Genomic DNA, 24,675 nt, shown 5'->3' on the forward strand with positions numbered 1-24,675 from the left:
AGACATTCTTAATCAATTATATGTTTAAGTCTTTAGGTCACAAATAAATAACTTTACATCAGAATCATTAATGATGAGAAAACATCTTCAATACAATTTTATTCGAATAAGTATGAATGAGTTTTAAAAAATGCTTCTCTGTACTGAGCACAAGAAAACAAGAGGTTTTGCTGCACATCAAAACATTTCAGACTGTGTTTTTACTGCTCTGTTTTGATGAGTTTCACACAGGAGTGCAGAATCTCAAGGCCATGGAGCTCTCGAAGTTTGTGCACATGTCTGAAAATATGAAGAAAAAAAAGTTTATTTTTACAAGAAAATATTTTGACAGTCTTCAGTGTGCTGGCATTCAATTTAAACGCTTGTATGACCTTCGCTACAGAGCAATCAACTCATCCTCAACAAAGTCCAAGCCTATCAGCCCCAAGGTGCTTTTGGGGCCTTCAAAAGGGACACTGACGTAAGGACACTTACAACAGATTAGAGCATTTATTACAGAATGACACACAGTTGTGCTTGGTGTTGGCTGCTCTCAAATATCAAGCGATGCTCTTGTACCATTAAAGCAAGTCTGACAGTCTGTCCTTGAGCCTTATGAGTCACAACATTTGACTAAATGTACACAATAGGAAGAGAGACTCTTTCTCAGCTGAAATGGGACAACGGCTTGCATGTAGAGGTCAAAGGCAGGCCAATGCACAAGCAACGTGTTAGGAGGCAGAACAAAAAGACTTTTGTTAAAGGTTTTGCCGATTCAACAAAGAAATCCTTTTAGCTAAGATATCTATACCTGGTTTCATTTATAACTGCATGATATTGAAGTTGACTTTTTTTTTTTCTAAAAGGGTTTGTAATAGCTTGGAGCTATAGCCTGAGCGTCCCCGAAAGTTTGGAAGAATTCACTAACACACATTCATCTCCTGGAAAGAGAACCTCTCTTTTCCTCAACATGATACGTGGATATTCTCATGCTGTTTAGACTTCCCAAATTGTCCAATTAAAATTATCCAGATTTTAATGTCTGTGTAATGGAACACAATGTTGATCTAATTGCAACATAATTCAGGTGAAATTCAATAATTCAACTCATGCAAGCATGCAAAACCTTATCTGTGTGATCGGCAAACAGATCAGATTGATGCAATATACAAGAGAAATAAGTTAGAAAAAGGTATGAGACTACATTGTTATGCACAGGGCCTTTTCCTTTGATTGCAAGGATGAAAACTCTTTTTGCCAGATACACAAACTAGAGAATTGGTTGCATTGATATTCCAAAGGCAACACTACACCGTGATTTTAGCTAGACCAAGAATTTACTGCAGGCCATTGTGTGTGACGAGCATCCAATGGGAGTTGCTGAAACATGGTTAATATATGCAAACTGCACTTGGTCTGCGTCTGACGGTTGCTACGACACTCCAGACTGAGCTAAATAACCACAAAATGGTATCAGGTCCTTCTCCTGCCCTTGGATGGGTAATAAACAGCATACCCACTGAAACATGTGTGTCATGCTTGACAGGTAAAATCCTGGAGAAGAAAAGGAACAACAGGAGAATGCAAAATTGGTTGTAGCTAGGCCAACTTGGGATGCGTCGCTTTGCAGACAAGACTTCAGTTGCTACCAGTTCCAGCAGTTTACTTGCATTTGGAGCATCTGGCACATGATCATTCTATGGTCATATATTAGAAACTTGTTCCAAGATTATCGTAAGCAACACGATCATTATACCAATTAACTTTGTATGGTCGATCACTAATGGCAAGTGGTCTGGTAAAGCTGTTTATTATCAAAAAATTGTGTTTCCTCTGAAATTACCAATGCACTCAAAAATTTAATGGTCACTAAATGGGGTTTCAATGTCGATTTCAGGTTAAGCTGTTAAAACTAAGCATATGAAATTATAACGCAGTAGACAATTAACACTATTTTATCCATAATAGAGGACTACAATTGAATCTGCATGTGAATATCTGGTGTTGGTTATTACTTATGTATTACTTAAAAGACAACTGCTCACCAGACACCTTTGTGATTACACATTGTAATAATGAAACAAAAACAAAATTTAGCAACCTGTATAAAATTGTCATCTTCAATTACTTACTACCTGATAATGTAAAAAAAAAATCCCAGAACTGAAGGTATACATAGCCAGGATAATCTAAGAATCCACCCACAGATCTATATTATGGGTGAAACTGAAATTAGACTTTGTTGGTCAAACAAAACAAATCCAAACCAAAAAGTAATTACATAAGGAATGACAAGTTTTATCTGAAAAAAAAAACACCTGCAAGTATCAGAAGGTGATAACAGAGACAAAACAACTTTTGAGACTCTAATAGGTATCAGGATACATTTAAGCGACATTTGCATAGAGGCAGAGATGCTCTATGGCAGTCAAAACGAAAACAATTTAAACAATTTTCTCTTGCATTATAACGAATATTAAACATTTTCAATTGTTTTTGAAAGCACAAGAAAACATTTCAGCTGCTTTTTTTGAGTAAGAGGCTGGTAACTCGCTATCGTAAGATCACAATGACTCCTGCTAACTGCAGATAAGACACTGACCACTCAGAAGTACTCAGCAGGAGCTCCACTTCAAATAAACAAGAAATCTTTTCAAAGCCAAGACAAAAGCCTCTGTGGCATTTTGACATGGTGGGTTGTGTTTGAAGGCTAGCAGTAGACACAAGAGACATGGGGAAATAATCCAGGGAACAAAGCCAGAGAAGACTAATTACAAAACTAATGCAGAATTTTAAATTGATCTCATTCCACCTCTTTATTCAGCAGCCTGCTGGGATTTGGAAGGGGAGAAGCAAACCACAGCTGCCAGCCAGTTGTGCTAACCAGCAGTAATAAATTGTTGTTGTTTTTTTTTTTTTTTTCCTTTTTCAAAAAGCACAAGAAAACATTTCCACATTTTGAGAATGGGTGGGTAAGGAAACGAAATGAATGTTCTTGCCTCTGTGAACATTTTAATTCAGCTGCATTGTAGTAGTAAGCACAGCATTTAAAGATCTCCCTTTTGTTTTAAACCCACTTTCATTTTTAAAAACGTTGATGAAATTATTTGATTGACTGTATTTAGTAAAACAAATAAACTGAATGTACTTTAGGAATCCAGAGAAAGCCCTACAAATGTATCTTTACTCTGCATTTTAATCATTAGAAGATGGGTTTTAATAGAATCAAGCTGCAAGATCTAAATATATGCACAGTTCAAACACACCTACTCATTATTCATGAAAAGAGAGGTGTTACGACTTGACAATTCAAAATATTAAAGAGACATGCACCCAGAAAGTAGTAATAGCTCAAAATTACAGATTAGTTTTATGTTTAGCTTCTCCAGCCAGAGCTCCATCGTCACTTTGAGACCATTCCAAACTTTAATGACATTAGCTTTCAGAATGTAAATCATACTTTGTGGTCTGTGAGGTGAGGAGTTACCTGGGCTCAGATCGACATAGTTTGCTGAGAGCAATGGCTGCATTTTGCTGCACAGCTGTCTTCTTAGGCTCCCCCGCAGCGAGCCGCAGTAGAAGCAGGACAATATCAGTACCCAGCAGGTGGGTGGCAACTCCGTCCAGCTCAAAGCAATGGGACAAGCACAAAGCTGCATTTCCTGAAATCACCTCATCGCTGTTGGAACGCAGCAAACAACGTAAATTGGAGAGTTCTGCACAAAATAACAGGTGGAAACCAAATCAGGAAAACATGGAATGATGAAAGTCACAACCATTAATAAACAGATGTGGGGAAATCAGAGGAAGCCTTTCCTTTTTTAGGTGAGCTGGAATGTGCTTTTTTATTTTTTAGAATTTCTTTAAACTGTTTTCCATGTCAGAAAATTAATTGCATTTTCTCAGTACTTGGCTTTTACGTTTTTGGCTTGGGTCAAATGTTTAGGGACTCTTTCAAGCTTCTTACAACAGTTTGCTGGAATTTTAGCCCAATCATGAGAACATAACTACGGTAATTCATTTGGGAGTATTCTCAGGTAACTTTTTCGTTTGAAAAATCTAGCTAAACCCAAGCTTCAATTTCCAGACTGATGTCTTCAAATTTTGCTTCAATATTTTCGCACATTATTCTTTTCTGCCTTACCATCTGCCAGCCTCTTCATAAGTTTTTGTTGTTGTTCTGAATGTAATACACACATTATACACAAACAAACAATCTCCGGGTCACAGAACCTTTCTTCGTATTGAACCTTAAAATAGCTGGACATTTTTCCATGCTCTTTACAAATTTGGAAACTTCAAGCAAATAGAAATTTTACCCAAGGGTGAATTAGACTCATGGATGTCCCCAATTTCTTTTCTGATATCTGGTCAGATTTCTTTTGATTTTTCTATAATGAAACACAACAACGCAGTACATTTGAGCTGTTACTTTATGGTATTAGTGTTGCATTTCCAGTTATCTTCAATATGATTGAATGATATAATCAGAAGCTTGCAACTTTCTGCTTTTCCAAATTGTTTAAAGTCATAGGAATCTTAGAGTGTGTAAACTTTGGAGAATTAAAAATCTCTCTTGCTTTGTTTTTTTTAATTAATACAACTTATTGTCTGAATTCTAAAAAACCTAAAACTGAAAACTGTTTTAGGTTACCAGTTTTAATCAGACACCGAGAAAAAAAAAAATTGATTGTGTGCATTTTCATACATTTCATGTAAAAATCTGATTTCAGCTCTATAGCTGAATTTACACGTTAATCAACAAGTATTTATTTCAGTTCTGACTCAGAGATCAACCCTTTATTACTGCAATGTTCACAGTAATGAAAGAGCCTATTAATGCTAACATGTCAATCATTCCTCACTTTTATCAGACTTCACCAGCTCTTCCCTTGCCGTGTCGCTCTCTGCAGTGCAAACCGTCAATGTCTTTATGGCAAATTTGGTGGCAGTCTGACCTTTTCCCTTAATAAACACACACACACACAAAAAAAATGAATAAGCAAGCAGGATGTTTTCTATACTGACTCTAGTTAAAAAGTCAGATGTCATGAACAACAAAATAAATAAAATAATTTTTCATCTTACATGTATCAAACAGCTTTTATATAAATGCTAATGATGACAGTTTTTCAATCTATGTTATTGTTTAACTATTTCTCCGTAAATCGATTTAACTAGTTTTTCATCTTTTTATTCTAATTTGACCTTCAGTGTTATATTCATATTAGGTACCAGTTGAAAAAAAAAAAAAAAAAAGAGTCAAAGGTATCTGTGGGGAGATTGCATAATTTTCTGCATATTTTGGCAATCAAATGAACACAAAGGAGAGAGAGGTGGAGTACAGGTTCTGTGTGAGCAGTAGAATAAGGGAAGCGTGACTAAACCATTTCTTTCTCACCATCTTCTTGGTTTATTTATTCAAGGTTCTTTTTCTGAACCTAGATAGTTTTTCCCATAATAGGTAGCAAAACATCACATTTAACTTTCACCCAAACTTCTTATTTCTTGTCTCACGACTTCTTCTAGGGCAGTGCTGCTCAATTCCAGTCCTCAGGCCCCCCTGCTCTGTATGTTTTAGATGTGCCCCTATTTCAGAGCAGCTGATCCAAATGATTGCAATACCTGTTCTGCAGGCATCAAGTACTGCAGAAGCCTGTTAATCACTCATAAATTAAATCCAGGTGTGTAGCAGCAGGGAAACACTGAAAATATGCAGGGCAGGGGGGCCTGAGGACCGGAATTGAGATGCACTGTTCTAGAGAAACTACAGTAAAGGAGGCAAGAGCGCCACCTCTTGACATCCCCAAATAGAACGGCTGTAATAGGCAGAATTTACGTACAGATCAATTGTTATATCAGTCTAGGTTGATATCATGACAACCATTTAGTCCTGATAGCGGTTAAAGAGCTACATTAAAGTTTCCAGGAAGAATTTTGGACACTTCTTTTTAAGTATAAGTAGCTTATCAAATGTATCACTGATGCATTTGATACGTAGTCCTTGAGAGCCGTTGCATAATAACGGCTCTCAAGTACTGGACTTGCTGACTCCTGAACTAGGCACCGTTTTCCATTCTAATGTTACACCCCTCCTGTCTGCTAGTACATCAGCAAACAAAATGTAAACAACATAGAAAATGATGTGAAAGTCTGATGTGAAGTTCATTTTCTTTAAGTCAGCTGTATCTTTGATATACTTGTACAAACAGTATAACAGAAATCCCAGATTTCTAGAATATGTGTCTAAGTGTGTGTGTTAGAAATGTGTTATCTCAAGATTTGAAAGCCTTATTAAGCCTTTCCAAGTAATTAAAAAACAGACTTAACTGTCTATACAGTTAAATACCTTCAGCAGCCGCCATATGGTGTGAATGACTTCCCTTCGAACAGCATGCTGAACAGCTTCAGAGGACTGAGGGAGGACAGTGCTCAACACACCCACGGCTCTCTGGAGAGTAAAGAGTGTTGATATTAGAAAATAAAGGCAATAGAAAAAGAAATAGGAAATAAGACCAACCAAGAACATAACCCCAGGGTGAAGCAGCTAACTTCAATGTATTTCATTGAGACCTGATGTAATAGGCCAAAAACAGAAGAGAGCTTAGTGTAAGAACATATTTCACAGTTTTTATGTATTTTTATTTACATTGAAAATCTGAACTTAGAGTGCATTAATACAAATCACTTTACTTGGATACTCCAAAACCAAACCTGTTCCTCAAAACAAGTCACCTCAATGCAATCCAACCGCAATATTAAGAAAACTGCTGTGTAAATACCTCAGAGGCTGTATCGTTAGTGAGCAGTCCCATGATTACTTTGTTGTAGAAATGAAAGAAATGTATTTGTTATAATCAGAAGTACTTAATAGAAAAACATAGTTGATTAAATGTTGAAAGAAATTTAACCCCAAAGACACGGTAAACTAATAAGTCTCGTCTTATTACTTGTGTCCTCAAGCTTGTGATCTTTCTCTCCGCCTATTAAAAAGGTGTCAAGTAGTCACTATGTTGTTAAATGAGAAAATATGCAAAAGGCTTAAAGAGTGTACTGATGACTTTATAAAAATAATGTGGTGTAAAAAAAAACCCTCTAAATCCATCCATCCATTTTCTAACACACTTGTCCCTATCTCCAGCGAACAGAGGCGGGAGACTGGACAGGTCGCCAGTCTGTCGCAGGGCAACACAGAGATAGACAGGACACACAACCATTCACACACACACTCACGCCTAGGGAGAATTTAAAGAGACCAATTGACCTAACAGTCATGTTTTTGGACTGTGGGAGGAAGCCGGAGAACCAGGAGAGAACCCACGCATGCATAGGGAGAACATGCAAACTCTGTGCAGAAAGACCCCGGCCGGGAATCGAACCCAGGACCTTCTTGCTGCAAGGCAACAGCTCTACCAACTGCAGCCCTGCCTCTACCTCCTTCTACCATAATTACTTTTGCAAAAACTTTGATTTATTATACAAAAGAAAACATATTTCTTCTGAGAAACCACAGATAAGAGTTCCAGTGACATAATAAAGTTACCTCATGTTTATCAGATTTCATAGTAATTCAACTGTAACCTGTTAAAGTAATCGTTATTCTTATGACAGTAGGAAGATATGTAATCAGATAGTTTTGCAGGGTTGGAGTAATGCTCTAATGCAGGGGTTTTCAAAGTATGAAAGGGTGAGCCCCCCTTCAAGGAGCACAATGCCTGCTGCGCCCCCCCACCCCCCTGTGGAGGGGGGTGGATTTGTAAAAACTCCACCTTCAGCCCCGCTCTGGCCAAAACCAGTGATGGCATAGTTACTTTGAAAAAGTAACTTTAATCGGACTACTAATTACTCCTTGAAAAAGTAACTTAGTTAGATTAAAAGTAACTTTTTAGTTACTTTCACCAGCTGCTAACAACAACGCTCTGCCTCCTGTGAAAATCACATTGAGCTTTGCCAAAAGTTAATTGTAAGTTATTTTATAATGGTAACATCAACAATGTGTCTCCACTGATAAGGTTGAACTGAAGAGGAGATTGTACAAAAAACAGTACAAAAAATAAAAAACATGAGTAATTTGTGTGGTCCACTGTTGTCTGGAAAACTCAAAGAAGGATTTTAAAGCCCCCCTCCCCCCAGCCTCCAGATTCTGCGTTACGCCCCTGAGTTTGATGTCGCAGCGCACAGAGCTCCTCCGCAGCTCCACAGCTCAGATGGCTGCGACACTTACCGTAATATTAAGAATTATAACGGTGCTAACTTGCCATTATAACTATTGCCAACTACGGACACGTTTATTCGTGGCTGTTTTCACGTTTATTGCGCTGTTCATATTGGTCTCGATGTTTGCAGTTTTCTGGTGCGCAACGTGAAGTTCGATGTCATTGAGAGGTAATAAATTAAGTTGACATTAACAAAGACACAGCGGGACGGATCATCCTGGAAATGATGGACAAGGAGAGACTGAGTAAGACTCCCTTAATGACGGACAAATTCTGGGATTTATTATGAGTCTCTGCTTATTTCCAAGCCCAAATGAGTAACTTCACGTTCAAAAACGAGCCCAAAAAGGCGCAAGCCGCCACTCATTAAATTTGCAAGCGACTTTTAAAAATGAAGCCCAAAGCCGCTTGTAATAATCGGACTTGGCGACAGAAACTGAAAATAGTTCCAGTTTTTCCACCAACAAAATGCGCATCTCCCTCCATTGTTTACATTTCTGTTGCATAGAGACGTCGGTCACTCGACAAGACGAGTAGAGGAAATACGATTCAATAACAAAAGAAGATAGTAACGCAAAAATGATTTTGATAAGTAACTGTAGTCTGATTACTGGATTTGAAATAGCAACGCGTTAGATTACTCGTTACAGAAAAAAGTGGTCCGACGTCAGTAACGTTACTGACATCACTGGCCAAAACATCCTCGGGAAACATTTCCACTGATCCCCGCTCCACACGCGCACTCCACTACCAACTTTTTCATAAATCCACAGAGTTGATCGTGTGCGTAAAAGTTTCTCTCACATCAGTAGACAGCAAGCGGATAGCTTTTCCGGTTTACTTTTTCCCTCGCACCGCGCCTCCCCTAAAGTACTCTGGCGCCCCCCAGGGGAGGCGCGCCTCACACTTTGAAAACCGCCGCTCTAATGCTTTTTCTAAAGCGCTTTGAGTCGTGTTCAGATCCATTACAGTGACACCATATTTTTTGACACTTCTTATCTCATGCATACACACACGCGCTTTTTAGATTCTCCTCATCAAAGCTATCTCCTTAATGTAGCAGACAGGGGAAAAACTGCTCTGCTGTGCTTTCATGATAAACCTTCATGGGAAATCAAAGAGAAAAGAAGGTAAATAAAAAGCTGCTCCAGCAGAGGGAAAAGAAATAATGGTGTAAAAAATATGTATCTTTAATTCATTCTCACTACTCTACAAGAGCTAAAGTAACACTTATGTCAAACGGGGAGGACAGGTCGGATAGTTCAACAGGACCGCAGGAGAAAAAAAAAATATTTGAGAAAACTTTCTATTACTGATCCACACTAAAATTAAACCCAGCTAATCATCACAAATGAATGGGTGTCACTGGATGAATATTGCTCTGGAGTTACATGGTTGACTGAAAAAGTGCTATATGCAGTAATGTCAGACAATATGCCTTTAATAAAAAATAACATTCCTGTAATGAATGAACACCAAAACTGAGACAGATGGGTTACCTGAATGAAGGTGAATTTACAGAAGTAGGTACTATAAAAAAAATCCCACATCCAGTCAGAGGCTCAAATACACAAATTTTAGGAATGAATGTTATTAAATTAGGATTTTAAGTATGCATTTCAGCCGTTCTTGTATATGGGCATTTACAATTTTCTATCAAAGCCACATTTTAATTATTTTGATATTTTTTGTCATCCATACAGTTTTAACATGACGGCTTTATATAAATTTGTACATTGTCCCCCACTAATATTTGGTCAAATAGGTAACTTGAGAAGTTGCAAAAATAACTGCCATCATTCTGCCTGAATATTTGACCAGTATTGTCAGAATGATGCTTTCCTGACACCGACCAGACTTTTGAAGAAAGTCAACATTAACCTGCTTTACCTGTTTCAGAAACAGTTCTTACAATATGTGGCTGAGTTGATAATCTGTTTCTGTTTCAAGTTGTAACATACAGTCGTTACAGTATGTGTATGTATTACTAATACAATGTATTACTAATTGGACACACACTTTTTATTCTGATGAATAGAAATTTGTTAGGATTTTGAAGAACAACCCAGGAACCACTAACTCATCTTTAATTGTAAGGTGCTTGAACACCAATGTTATGGTACAGAACTGCCATCCCTGCATCAACACTGGCTGAGAGGCACCAATCAGGAAAGAGGTGCTTCCTTTAAAATCACACCTCAAGCACAACTAAAACTTGCATCTGTTACCTGGACAAATTCACCTAACCTAATTTTTGTTTTTCAAATGTATTCAAGTTACATGTTGTATTATCATGTCAATCCGAGAAAACACAATTTTGGGAAAGATGCTTATGTAGTTTTTCCTTACAGCAACAATTCCTTCGTCAGCGCTTTCCAGCAAGTCGAGACAGCAGTCACAGAGAGAAACAGCATGCGCCTTTAAAAGAGGACAAATTCATTTTCACACACTGCACCTTTAAATGACTGAAGTCACACATTACACATTTTATACACAGCACAGTCTCGGATTTAAGAGTCAATTTCAGTTATGTGTTAAGATACACAAATTGGACAACTGAATGTGATGCTGTAAAATTTCTTTCAAGAGGTTTATTTTCACTCAGGTGAAAGACCCAGTTGGGTTAAAGGACTAAATATGTGTTGGGTTTTGGTTAGTTGTATTCTGATTTTGAGATAGCCTGAATATAGCTAGATAAATTACAGAAGTATCTTCAACTCTTGGAAGTGGCTTCAACTTCCTAAATGATGTGCTGCATGTTTAGACTACACTTGCTTTAACGGTCCAATGGCTTTTTGCATAGAAATGAAACAAAGTCCTTCATGCTCCTGACTAAGTTATAACAACATTGTTTCTAAAATAAATATCTCTCAAGTTAACTGTCTTACCTGTATAGTCAAGGATGTGACTGTCGATAAGTTGATAATCAAGCCCAGGATAAGGTGAATAACGTCGTTGTATTCAGATGAACCACACTGCTTCTGCAGAGAAGCAAAGCATCACCTAAAATAACTTTAGAAACACTCACATTAACACTTTGCTGATGGGTTAGATTCTTTAAAAGATCTAAACCTAGCACAGTGAATAGCAATTTGCACTTCTCCAAACAATGTTAACAGATTGCAGCAGTGTGCTTACAATAGCAGTGAGGAAGGCTTCCCAACATTCTCGCTGATGAGCGAGGTTTTGACGAATTACTTCATCTTTTGCCAGAAAGCCGATGGCTGATATGAGTAATGTAAGGACCTGTTGATTAGCCTGGCCGATGCTTCCCTGTAAAAGAATTAGGTAATCCCATTTAATTTTTACTCATATAACTATATATAAAATGAAATTTAAGACTGCAACATCTTACCAGTATTGTCTTGAGTGGAACAACAACAGAATCTGTCGACATATTTCTTAGCTTCAACCGAAATCTGCAACAAAACAAGAACATTTCTAGCATTGATCTTTTTCTGACAACGGCTGTCTTTGTCATTGTGGAGTCTTCTCCATGATTTTGAAAGCCATCATCATGGCCATAACAGCACATTTTCTATTGGTCTTTTATGGTATCCTAATAATCAGACGATTTTTAATAACATATTACTCTGTTTGTAGTGACTTTCGCTGTTTGAACTTAGCATTACTAAACTTAGCAAGTCTAATTAATGAGATGTACCTGTTACCTTAATCCCCTACACAACTGCATATGTTAAAATCTTTATAAATAAGAACTCTATTGCATAAAGATCAGCATTCGAATAGGAAGTGTTCTGTTTTTCTTTCTTTTTTTTCAATAAGTTTTCTACACAACAAAAAACTTCGACAAAATACCTACAATGACTCAGCTGAGGTTCTACAATGGAGGGGACATTTCTTTGATACACATTTTATTAAAACCCTCTCTGAGCTACAGAGAAGGAAAATTGATCCACCCATTTTACGGCGTGACAGCTCGACTTATTTCCTGCTGTGTTTGAGAGCCTCAGACGTCCCTTCATGTCTGTTTCCAGCAGATCCCAGAGAGAAAAGCATGTTGAGAATGGCTTCTGTCTTTGTGTGACATTAACACTTAGATGGCACTTGTTGATTTATTAAGGACTGCTTCTTACAGCGGAACAATTTTAAAATGCAGCACAAGGATATAGTTTGTGCAGGAAAAACAGCTGACTCTTCTTTTTTCTAAATATCTGAGATTGCATTGTCAGTATGAGAATTAAGCCAGAGACATCGGATGAGATGTGTAGCATTATTACCCATCTTCAGCAGCAAAGGTTTCCAGAATACAGACTGCTGTGATCCCCTGCTGCCACTTTGGTTCAGAGATGCACCTCATGAGGTTTCTCACTAACCTTTAAAAAAATAAAGAGACAGGGGAGCATACCAAATAATATCTATCCGATATGCAGTTCTCCATAATTAATGTAAAGGGAATTTGCAGGTAATTTTAATGATTGTGAATTTAAATAAAAGTTCAACTAATTATTCCTCCTTCTTTAAAAATCTAATTAGATGGTGAAGTACATACAATGAAAGAACAATAAACGATCAAGCACTGTTATTAGAGAAACAACAGAAAACTTCTTGGAAGGGTAGGAAGTATGCAGTACAAAAGCTGGCAATGGTGAACATGTAGCCCAAGGCGAACCTTGATTTCCTTTCACAGACGTCTGAACAGGCCCTGCACTCCATCTTTGTTTTGTATACAACAAATACCGTGGCAAGAGGTGTCAACTGATAACAAGAACGAAAGTCTTACATGTGCAGGTCTAGGTTGTCGATGGCCAAACGTCTGCCATACAAAGTGTTTGAGTACAAACTCAGTAATTCCAGGCATTGCTTCACAACTTCAGCATGGTCTGACATTAACAGCTGCACAACGGACTGTCTAGCAAGTGGACATTTCATCAGGATCTTCTGGTTTTCTTGAACTGTCAAGAGAAATAAAAATAAAAAAAAAACCTGGACAAGAAATGAGTTTGCCAAAACTGACAGTTTCTGAATTCGGTTGCCTAAACATGATAAAGTTGCTACATCGGATGTGCTTCACCTGGAGCAAACCAATCACATTATTTTGTCTCGGTTATCTCCCAGGTTAAACTTTTCAGTTTTCAAAATTGTCTGAAATATTTATATTATAATATTTATTTAGTTCTGCAAACACAATATCACCGTCCTCTGTGGAAACATAAATTAAATAGATGAAAAAAATGGTTGACTTCCACTTTCAGGGTCTGCGCATGCAGAATTGGACTTAAACACTTCTCCATGCCATTTTAAAGACATAAAAGGGTAATGTTATAATGCCACTTTAACATATTTAAATTCTGAGATGCAAAGTAAAGCCACCACCAATATCCAGGAATAGGGGACAGGTCATAACTATTGAACATCTGTGAATCATTACAATTGTCTCAGCTAGAAATTATTTCATTTAATCTTTATATGTAATCAGTGTGGATTTAATCAAAGGTTATGGGTGCAGATTTTTAGGTGATAATCTTAACTCACGGTGGAAATACTGTAAACTAGACAGAAAAAGTAAGGTTCCAGGAAAACTGTTCAGCAAACATGTGACCTCACATAGCTGAAATGTGGCTTCAATTATTCATTGGCATTGACATGCCAACATGCATATAAATAGCCAAACTGAGTACAAAACAGGAAGCGCCACATAGAAACAAATAATGACTTTACTAAACACTGAAAAGCTGAGAATTCATAGCAAATTACATAATAATATGTGTATTTCCAATTTATTTAGAGCAATGGAAACTTTGGGCACCTACCATCTTCATGACAAACGATCCTCCAAAGTTTCAATACCGAAATACACAACTCTTGGCTGAGTAGATCATCTGTTTCCTGCAACAAGCAGCTGTGAAGAAGACAAGCAATATTTCAAGTATTCCTTCTTATGATTAAATTAGCTAGTAAAAATTACTTTCAGTCTGGGAAACTGGCAGAAAAGGTTTTCCAAGCTGGAAAACTGTGGTGGAAACATGTGACCTCAATGTGAAACACTGCCAATGAAACGTAAGTTCTGTACCAGTTTCCACTGAATATCTAATCATTGTGGACATTTTTAACACTATGGCAATGACAGATCATGGTATAGCTGGACTTTGACTGGTGTATCTTCCTCACATCAGCGTTCTCCCTGACAAATTGAAGCTAAAATTAAGCCGACATTTATTTATTTATTTATTTATTTATTTATTTATTTATTTATTTATTTATGTATTTATTTATTTATTTTTTATTTATTTATTTATTTTTTGTGCTTTCTACCGCTTTGTACTTCCCGGACACTGTGTTCCAATGTGATTCATGACAGCGCTAATAATGACAATATGGAGAGCAGTGACAAGTTAATAATATCCTTAGTGATCTGTCATGGGGGACTAATAATTCTTATCTTGTCCAAAACACTCCCACTTTCTAGGACAAAAACACATGGCCTTTCTTCAGTGCAGCATTCAGCTCCATCTCCTGAGTGATCATCTTTTATTTTTTGGGCTATTACACAAACAGCTGGAAAGAGACAGAGGGGAAGGTGAATGATCTTTCCAGTTTAGGACATCATTGTCTCTGTATGTCCCCATCTCTCTGTCCATCTGTCAAAGCTCCACTGAGAATTGAGGGTTACCTCTCCCAGTAGTCTCCTTACCTCTTCAGCACGTCGTTGCTGCTGATGATGCTAAAGCCACTGTTCAGTCTGAAGAGAGTCTTTCCTGTACCTGTTAGAAGAGAAGAGCAGATAGCAAAGGAAGAAAGAAGACCCTTCATTAGCCAGAGGTAGAGAGGCTTTACAGAAACACAACCCTTTTCTCCTTGTTCGGTTTACCTTGCTCACTGGACGAGATTCAATGGTGGAAAAGAAAAGGGGTATGTAAATTGTGTGCAGTACGCAACTAGTGTCCAAAAAGTAGAGGACAGAGCACTTCAACGGGAATACGTGGGAGCTGTAGAAGCATTTTAATGTTAGCGAGTCATAAAGTTTGATATATTAATATCAGCAATGATTAAAAGAGAGAATTCAGATAAAAAATGGCTAGCCCCACTTACAGCAAGACCTCAAGGTTATAATAATTTAACCAAAAAAAGAGGGTGTGCTTTTGCAATTGTTCAAGGGTTCGCTCATTAAAAAGATACAAACGTTCCTCTTTAAAAAAAAAAAAGAAAAAAAAAGAAAAATGTGTTTTGTTCAGGAATTTAAAATGTGAAGGTTCAACAAACATTACAATCAATGAGTTTGCTTTGGCCGTTGGTGCTTTGGTCAATTATTAATCATGCCTCTATCATATTTAAAAATGGCTTTCTTTTAACCATTCAAGGTCACAGTTTCAAGTACTGAGTGTAATTTGTTGTTTATCTTTATATTCAGCTGACAGCCTAAAGTTATTGTTCAACAAAAAACATAATTTACCTGAAGATGAGCAGGAATTTAAAAAGCAATGGAATCCATATTCTAATTTATAGAATATCAATGTATATACTGTCTGAAAGTGAAAAAAATATTTTGAATACATGGATGCAAGTCATTTATTAAATTTTCTAATCTAATTGCTAATTTTAGTATGATGTTAGCCAACTACACCTTAAAAGCTGCAATCTTTTAAAGGGGGATTTATATAATGATCTTATTTACTAGCAAAGCATGTTGTGCTTAATTTACACTATTTAATCAAAACAAAACTAAAATGACTGCTTTAAGTTATTCTTTACTTTATTCTAAGAAATAAGACAGCAATATCTGCCCAAGACTTTTAGGTTTAACACAATGGAAGCCTTTAGAAACAAGATACAATCAAGCTGAAGCAATCAGATGAGATTATCCTCCCTCAAAGGGAATCGAGGGATTTACTGTTGTTTAAGTGGATGTTTATTGTCAGCTGGAGTGCGAATCAGAGCTCTAACCCAAATTGAATGTGCTTGTATTCACCGGCTTTAAGTAGTTTCAAGAAAAGACATGTTGGTCTAGTATTCAACTTTCATGTAATTTGACATAGTTCAGTTTTGTGGCTGGAATGCAATTTTTGAGAATCTTTTCTTGAGGTTTAGGAAACAAACATAGTTGTCAGACACTCTGACAAATTGTGCAATTTTCTGACTAAAGAAAAGGATCACATAATTAACAAAAAACAGCAGTTGACTGCCACCATTCCTCAGATGTGAAGAACTCTGAGGTTTTGTTGGGTTTTTTTTTTTACTAAAGAAAATACCTTGGCCTGAAAATACCAAATAGGATGCCACAATCTGACATTTTGCTTGACGCCTGACCACAGAAATGTCTTCATGTTATTCAAAAATAAAACCAGTGAACAGCATCAGCTTGATGGCTACGTTACTTGCAGAGTTAAATGCGGGTATTCCACTAAGATTTTAACATAGATCACAGACGTCACCGATGGAAATTGGACTCAAGATATTTATGGAAATCTTCAAAGAGTTTCTGCTTCCCTATCAGATATTACTCTGCTTGAACAGCTTGCATGTCTTACACTGCTAACTAGGACGACAACCGATAAACTGCAAATAAATTCATATCTCAAGTTTAACAGGAACAGGAAGATGCTGGACTCACTATTACACAGTTTATTGAAAATGGAAGAGAATAAATGTATTGTTCTTTTTGGACACCGCCGTCCTTACGTTGTAAGTTTTGTTGTTTACAGCATGTGTTTCTCTCTAGCAAGTAAAACTAGTAGCAAGTACATTTCCACAGGTCAGTCTGTGCCATGTGATAAATTAATCAAATTTGGTTTTAGATTGAGCAATTTCTCCCCCAAAGAGAATGCAAAGAAATATAAAGTGCTTAACAAAGGATTCCAACCAGTTGATTTTTACACATTTTGTCAAGTTTCAACCACAACCTGCAATGTATTCAAATGAATGAAGTAATGAAAAATCATATAGTTTTTAGTCCTGCTGACAAGTTTGCTGACACCAGAGTGTCAAGTATTTTCTGCCCTCTAACAGTTTTTTTTCCAGGATTTCCAGGTATTTTGCTCTACTGATCTCATCAACTCTGACCTCCTTGTCCTTGCTGGATAAAGACGTCCCCACAGCATGATGCTCCTGCCACTGTTTCACCATGTAGATTTATTTAATCAGGGGAATGTTCAATGTGAGGTTTCCCAACGCACAAAGTTGGATGTACAGTAGGAAAGACCTTTTCATTTGTTCTGGGATGTTTTTCTTACAACATAACCTTCTTTAATGTTCTCAGTAGCTTTATCCCTGTACTGTTAGGCCTGTTTTATGCACTGTTGTTTGCTCCCTAATGTTCTCTAACAAACCTCTGAGGCTTTAATGAAACTGTTAGATTTATACTCAGAACAAATTACCCACAGGTGTGCTGTATTGACCAATTGGATCCCTCCTGAAGTCGATTGGTTCCATCGGATTTCATTTAGGTATCTTACGAGTGGAAAAGCTGACTCCACAAAGGCAAGATGGGGGAAGCTTCAGCAGGTATGAATACTTTTGTAAGAAACTGTTTGTGTAGATAGTTCTACGTTCTACTTTTAAAATGTTAACCAACAATCGGACACCATGTGTATTTATCCATTGTACAGTTATCATTATCCTGCTCATTATGAGCTTTTCATCTCCTTTTCTCTATAATAAAATCAAATTAAGGACATATTTCAAAGTTCTTCTTATTCAGTTTTTTCCTTTGTGTCTGTTTAACTGGCTGATAGGATTTTACACCTCGTTTTCTGCCATTATTTTAGGCTAAAAGAAACAGCAAATGTATTGAACCATTTAAGCAGGTTAATGAGCGGGAGGTATAGGCTCAATGAGATTAAAGGAAAAACAGACTTGCACAAAGCCCGAGGAGCACTCACAGTCAGTAACTGCCTGTGACAGGCTCTCCAATCCTCCACAGTAATAGAGGGGCATCTGGCCGGGCCTAGACAGCTTCTCCAGGATCTGGGGTATCGCTGTGGCCTTTCGCTCTCCTTTGTCAAGTTGTTCCTTTGCGTCCGTCTCCTGGCTATCTTTTTCCTCTTCTAAATCTACCAGGTCCAAATATTCTACAAAGGGGGATAAAAAGACAGACGAAAGAGAAAGCTATACATCAATTATGATGGAAGTTGCACTATTACATTTATACACATCTTCTCTCATTGGCGGATATAGTCATCGATTTTCAAGTTCTTTGAAACGTTTTGCATTTAACATGACAGTGAGATAAAATTTAGTCCCGGAGAAAACTTTGGATTTGATAATCTCACTAGTTTGAAATCCACACCGGGTCAAAAGGTGTATAGAAATTTAAATGAATGCATGCATCCCCAATTATATTTAGTTAAATTTCTTATCAGAAATGCTAATCATTTAATTGAATTGGTTGACCTCCAGCCACAGAACAAGCCTTTAAGAATGAACCACACTTGAAACCGTGGCCATTCCAGGAGATAAGTTTTAGCTGCTTTATGCATTCCAAAGGGGCTGTTTTAGATGTGTGGGATTATTATTATTATTGGAATGTCTCATTGTGTTCAGGTTTCAACAGTTGGACCCTTAGATAAAAAGGAATTGGTTATAATGTCTAGGACCAACAAAGGAATCAAGAAATTTGTCTCAATTTTGAAAGCTAAACATTCAAAATGACTAAAATTTGCAGCTTTTAAAGTTGACAACCCAGTTATCCATTTCTACCTCTCCAGAAAGAAATAAAGTCTGATTAGAGAAGCCAACATGAGTTAATTAAACTAAAGAAAAGAGCACCATGCTACTGGACTTTTTCACTGCTACTAAGAGGGGTAGCAAAAAACCCAGAAACAGTAAAAAACCTGATTGAAAATTTCAGAAACTTTGCCTAAAACATCAGTCATTGCCCAACTAATTTTAAAGAAAAGCCATATTCATGCCAAAAACTTGCTGACAGCAACAAAACAACTTCCAGAGGAAACTTATTCCAAACATTAGTGAAGATGTATGTTTAATTTGTCTTAGTATGTATATTTTTGACTCTGTGTAGTTTGGAAAAATCTTCTTGCCTTAAGGTTATTGATATTATTCACTTCATCCATAAAGCCATGAAGTTCTTGATATTCATGCCAAGGATCAATGTAAGAAACATTTCACTTAGTTGACCACTAAATATTGCTTATTCAATGTATTTGTGAGCTAGATGACTTACTAATCTTTAGGACTTGGTAAGATTATTGAATGAAAGGTGAACAAACTTTCAAAACTAATTTCAGTTTAGAGCTATCTTCTATTTAAGCCTCTATTTTATGAAGTAGATTTTACCTAATTAATTTAAAACAATTGTTATTACCTTTTACCACGTTTTCCTTTCCAGGTTCAATCTCCAGTATCTTTTCAAAGCAGCCTCTTGCCTGAAACAAAGGAAAATCTCATAATAAAATATATTTTGTGCATTGCTGGCGTCCTCAAGACATCTCAGCAAGACTGACACAGAGTAAGGAGACAAAATAGTCACAATTATCTTCCAACTAGGTTATATACATTTTTCTCACTGTTAAAATTAGATATCAGCTTGTTTGGTAATGAAGGGCTAAAATGATTACGACAGTAGATGCCAGAGAAGATATTGACTAAATTAAAATTAGATAGAACTCAGATTACATACAATGTTTTCATTGTTGGGAATTTTTATGAAAAGGATTTTTTACTTGAGACATTCAACGACTACAACTTGGCCTTGTTTCTGGTATGTCTGCATGACATGTGACTACTTAAAGCAACTATTACAGTGATGGGATGTGACTGGATGTAATGAGAGATAATTATGCTCACCTCATTATATTTCTTCAAACCCAGGTATGCTTTCCCCATATGTACATAAGCCTTTGTGCATCTTTCATTACACTGAGGTGGCAGAGAAAATTATCATTAGAGGTTATTCATCAGAAACATATGAACAATTCACGTTTGAACACCAATAGCTCTATCATTAAATAGCAATATATCCACATTCAGATTTGGCAATAAAAAGAATGGATTAATGTAACATGTGCTTATCTGTTTTTGGAATTAAAATGTTTTTGAATAGTAGTACAGCACAGTCCTAAAGAATCTGCCAATTCAGTTTAGTTTTTTCATATAGCTCCAATTTATAACAAATGTCATCTCAGGAAATTTACACAAAAAAAAGTAATTTCAATTCATCCATCCATCCATCCATCCATCCATTTTCTTACACCCTTCTTCCCTAATGGGGTCGGGAGGGTTGCTGGTGCCTATCTCCAGCTGCGTTCCGGGCGAGAGGCGGGTTCACCCTGGACAGGTCGCCAGTCTGTCGCAGGGCAACACAAAGACATACAAGACAAACAACCATGCACACACACACTCACACCTAGGGAGAATTTAGAGAGCCCAATTAACCTGACAGTCATATTTTTGGACCGTGGGAGGAAGCCGGAGAACCCGGAGAGAACCCACACATGCACAGGGAGAACATGCAAACTCCATGCAGAAAGACCCCGGGCCGGGAGTCGAACCCAGGACCGTCTTGCTGCAAGGCAACAGCTCTACCAACTGCGCCACTGTGCAGCCCCCATTTCAATTCAATCACACATATATTCAAATTAATTATACTTATCAAACAGTGCATTAAGCTCAGTTTATTATAAATAGCTCAAAAAGTTTTTCTGTCAACGGAAACCCAGCAGAATCCATTGAGTCATTGACTTTCATCATTCACTCGTCCTGGACTAAGTGCCAATCATTTGCCATTCAACCTTTTTTTTATTTGTTTAACATTATTGGTTTGCGGTTTTTGTATAAACAGGTATTAAATACAAAAGTGAAAAACCAAATAAGAACATGTCTGAATTTCTTGCCATATTTCTACCTTCAAGGCCCACTCGCAGTCCATGATGGCTTCTTTATATCTTTCGAGCTTGATGTAGGCCTGGAGAAATAAAAACATTGAGAAGCGTTTTGTTGCTTTTTGGCGAATGAAAAACCAAAACGCACAAAAACAGAGACGGTTATTGTCGTCGCAGTGTTTGGTCAGAAACAAAGCATCATTTTCAAAGTGGTTCATCTTGAGAAGCTGCTTTGTTGTTAAAACATGTGCTTCCGATGAAAATGTAAAATAGCAGAAGTTGTATAAGTTTCCTAACTATTTTTGTCCTTATTTTAGCTTCTTTTTTTTATCTTATGTGGTGCCAAATTCAAGACATCAATGCATGAGAGTCAGGGGACATCATGGACAGGTTGCCAATCCATCAAAGATACACAGATTCAAACCTAAGTGCAATTTGGAGATGCCAATTAACCTAATAAGATTATTCCTAGAGTATGAAAGGAAGCCAGGGGAAAAAAATAACTCCATGCAGGAAGCCCCCTGGTCAGAATTAGACCTCCTAACCATCTTGCTGCAATATAACAGTATTAAGGTAACTTCATAATCCCACAGTCAGTTCTGCTAACATAGAAAAAACAACTTTGAACATGCTCAGAAGACTTCTTTGACATAATCCTGGGTTTGTGCTGCAGAGATAGAAGCCGGGTAGATTTATCCAAACACTGGGTCAACAACAGTGCCCCAGTTGGTTGGATTAGAGAACGATCCTTATCTTTCTTGACATCTCCCGCAGGAGAGGAAATAAGAAAAGGTAGGAAGTTGAAATTACCCAGAACAATTATCAATGGGTTGTGTTAGCATATATGCAGAAGATATATTTTAAGGCTTAATACTTACTTGTGCTCTGTTGGTGTAGAGTGGCTGCATGTCCCTAAGTACAGCCAATCCATCACTGTAACACTTCACTGCAGCTTCATAATCTCCTTGGGCATAAGCTTCATTCCCCTTATTTTTGAGAGCTGCAGTAATTCAAACAGAGAAACATTAACAAAGATGTCACAGTAAACTCAAAAGAGTGACAACAAGACAACACTAGATGTAGGGAGGACAAAAACATACCAGTTGCCTCTTTTAGTTTAACCATTCTCCTTCTTCCCCTCTCTTCGGCATCTCTCTCCATAATCTTCATGAAATGTTCTTATTAGAAAGAGCAACGTAAAAGACAATTCAAACATTAGATAGTTTTGTTCAGGTTTAAAGAAAAACTCGCAAAGGTGATAAATACAGCCAGCACACACTTTTTAACTGAACCAAATCGAGTTATATGCTAAGGCTCTCAGTTACTTTAAGAGACTGAAAAGAACAGCTGGCGAAGATAGATATTCATTGTGTTTTTCACTATAAACACATCAGGCTGTTATAACACTGCAAAGAAAGAGATCAGATGTGATGTCTTTGCCAGCTCCAGTATGGAACCTGTTTTTTCTTTCTCATCATGAATTCAGAGTACGGTGGGTTCACTCCTAAAATTACATTCATTGATGAGTTTTCCTTTGCTGAGACTAAATGCAAACTTCTGATGCAAAGTTAATTTAACAGTGTTACCTCAGTTATATATGTTTTCTAAGCTGTTGTGGTTTCTAACCACACCCGCTTAGAAACCACACCAGCTTAGAAAAGATCTGCAATTCCATTTTTCTGAGCTTGTGCTTTTGTTTCTTGTTTTTTCTAGTTTCTAGTTAAAAGAACTTTTGACCCAAACTACCCAAAATAAATTTCAAAATTGAACTCAGTCTACAACTGTTGAATAATGTACAGCTTTCTTCTGTCTAATGCTCAATGTTGAATTGGTAGCTTTAAGACCTTGCTCTCATGATTCCGCAGTTATTGTCTTTATTTATCTACAATGATATCAGCTTACCAAAAAGAGAATATTTCATTCAGTGTTTTTCAAAGAATACTTCTAGAGCTCATAATGTTTTGTTACTCACCTTGACTGCTAGTATTTGAACTCTGAAGAAAAAAGAAAGAAAAAATGATTAGCAAAATTAAAACATAGTTTTTCTAAAATGAAAGATACTTGGTAGGCAGCTTAACACATCAATTGTGCATGGTATGTTAATGCTTGAGAAACACCGGAACCAAGTAAAAATAAAGACAGAGACACTTGGTGACAAAAAATAAAACAGAAAAGGAGGGGGAGTGAAATTCTGTGCTGCTGACTTTGTGGCAGAGATATTTCTTTTTTACCATAGAAGGCTGAAGGAGTGGGGTTGTGTTGACTGTAGTCTTGTTGACCTTTGTCCTGCAAGGTTCATCCAAGGTAGTAATTAAGGTATCTGCTTTTGCAATGGCTTTTTGCTGCACTCCAATGTCAGAGGACTGGAAATCTTCCAATAACTGACCTAAAAAAGAAAACACTTTTAATCATTTACTTTTCTTAACCCTTTATGTCCTACCATTATAAAGGTGTGCCTGAGCTTTGTTTTTACATGTTTGTACGCTGCAGAGCCATTTTTTAGAGCATTTCAATGATCAATAAATCGGTACAATCCTTATATCCAGATCTTTCACAATTTCTATGTTATTAATCCATAATAGCTAAATAAAATGCTAAAAACTGCAAAAAATCACAAAAAACATTTGTTTTATTATTTTTTTTTATTTAATCTTGTAATATTTCTAAAAATGAAATCATTTCATATGCTTTTTGTACCAAGAAATATCTTACAGATTAAAATTTGCACATACAAAATAGCACAAAACTACACCAGCCAAATATCATTCCTAGGACTTTTGGCACAGAAGGTCTCCATGTAAAATAGGCAAGGTGCAATGAAAAAATAATAAAGGGGCACAATGTAAAAAGAGTAGATACAAAAAAAAAATGAACTAGTTACATGGAAATATAACCCATATACTTCTATTCTGCGTTAGTGCACTTTCACAATTTCAAGGATTTTCTTCATACTTTATTGTTATTCTACTAAGCAATAATTATGTGATGATAAGAAATTTAGATTAGCATAATAGCCCTTTATCTTAACATGGAGTCATGTGCTGCAACTCAGTTAACTTCAGCGTCATTACCCACCCTACTACATTTTTTTAGAACGCTACTTACAGTTAAAATGAATATAAAGGTTATTAAAATATGAAAATACCAATGATTTAAACCTAAAAAAAAAAGATCAATATAAGCATACAGCACTAAAATAGACGCAATGTCGAATAGTGGTTATTAAACTTAGAATGCAAGAAAGTCGAACAATTGGAAAACTCATGAAAGAACCATTACACTGGTATATTGTTTTTGTTAATGTTTCCATATTTTTGTTAATGTTACGATCGTGGTAAACGTGAGCTAACAGTCCTTCATAAAAGGAGGTTTTAGGAGCTATGCGTACCTATTTTGTCAACGTTGCTCAAAAATCTGTCCAGGTCCTCGGAATTCTCCATCATTGTCTTGGACTTCAAACCCTGATTTTAATCGGCTATATTATTAAGTACTATTTTTGCATCGAAGCGGCGAACACACTTCAAATTTTAGCATTGGGTTACCATAGTGACGCGGAGGCGTTTACGGTCATCCGTTACTTTAGCGCTATCTGTTGTAGCAAAAGATTCATAGTAATGGCTATGAAGATTAAGCAAACAACATTTTATCATTATTTTTCATAAATACAAAGATAATACGTCAAA

The 24,675-nt window shown here is 36.8% G+C and overlaps 1 protein-coding gene across 1 annotated transcript; it reads right to left on the minus strand.

The window, feature by feature from the left end:
* Positions 1-86: 86 nt before the first annotated feature.
* On the minus strand, positions 87-24,675 carry ttc12 (tetratricopeptide repeat domain 12). The gene is made up of 21 exons (XM_044120609.1): positions 24,381-24,675; positions 23,224-23,378; positions 22,965-22,986; positions 22,093-22,170; positions 21,871-21,992; positions 21,016-21,075; positions 19,959-20,030; positions 19,477-19,537; positions 18,035-18,223; positions 14,851-14,920; positions 13,970-14,058; positions 12,940-13,111; positions 12,437-12,532; positions 11,551-11,614; positions 11,334-11,468; positions 11,084-11,176; positions 10,545-10,613; positions 6,329-6,430; positions 4,845-4,944; positions 3,467-3,695; positions 87-279 (listed from the first exon to the last, which is right to left on the minus strand). The coding sequence occupies exons 1-21, from the start codon at positions 24,433-24,435 to the stop codon at positions 201-203; spliced, it is 2,112 nt and encodes a 703-aa protein (XP_043976544.1). The 5' UTR covers positions 24,436-24,675; the 3' UTR covers positions 87-200.

The sequence above is a fragment of the Gambusia affinis genome, linkage group LG06 (assembly GCF_019740435.1).
Source record: "Gambusia affinis linkage group LG06, SWU_Gaff_1.0, whole genome shotgun sequence".
NCBI classification, from domain to species: Eukaryota; Metazoa; Chordata; class Actinopteri; order Cyprinodontiformes; family Poeciliidae; genus Gambusia; species Gambusia affinis.

Excerpts from the sequence above, each read along its gene's own strand:
- ttc12 (XM_044120609.1), bottom strand. The coding sequence starts at position 24,435 with ATGATGGAGAATTCCGAGGACCTGGACAGATTTTTGAGCAACGTTGAC. Across the intron at positions 21,993-22,092 it reads TAAACTAAAAGAGGCAACTG|CTCTCAAAAATAAGGGGAAT; the intron begins GTATGTTTTTGT and ends GAATTACTGCAG. Across the intron at positions 3,696-4,844 it reads GCTGGTGAAGTCTGATAAAA|AACTCTCCAATTTACGTTGT; the intron begins GTGAGGAATGAT and ends TATTTTGTGCAG.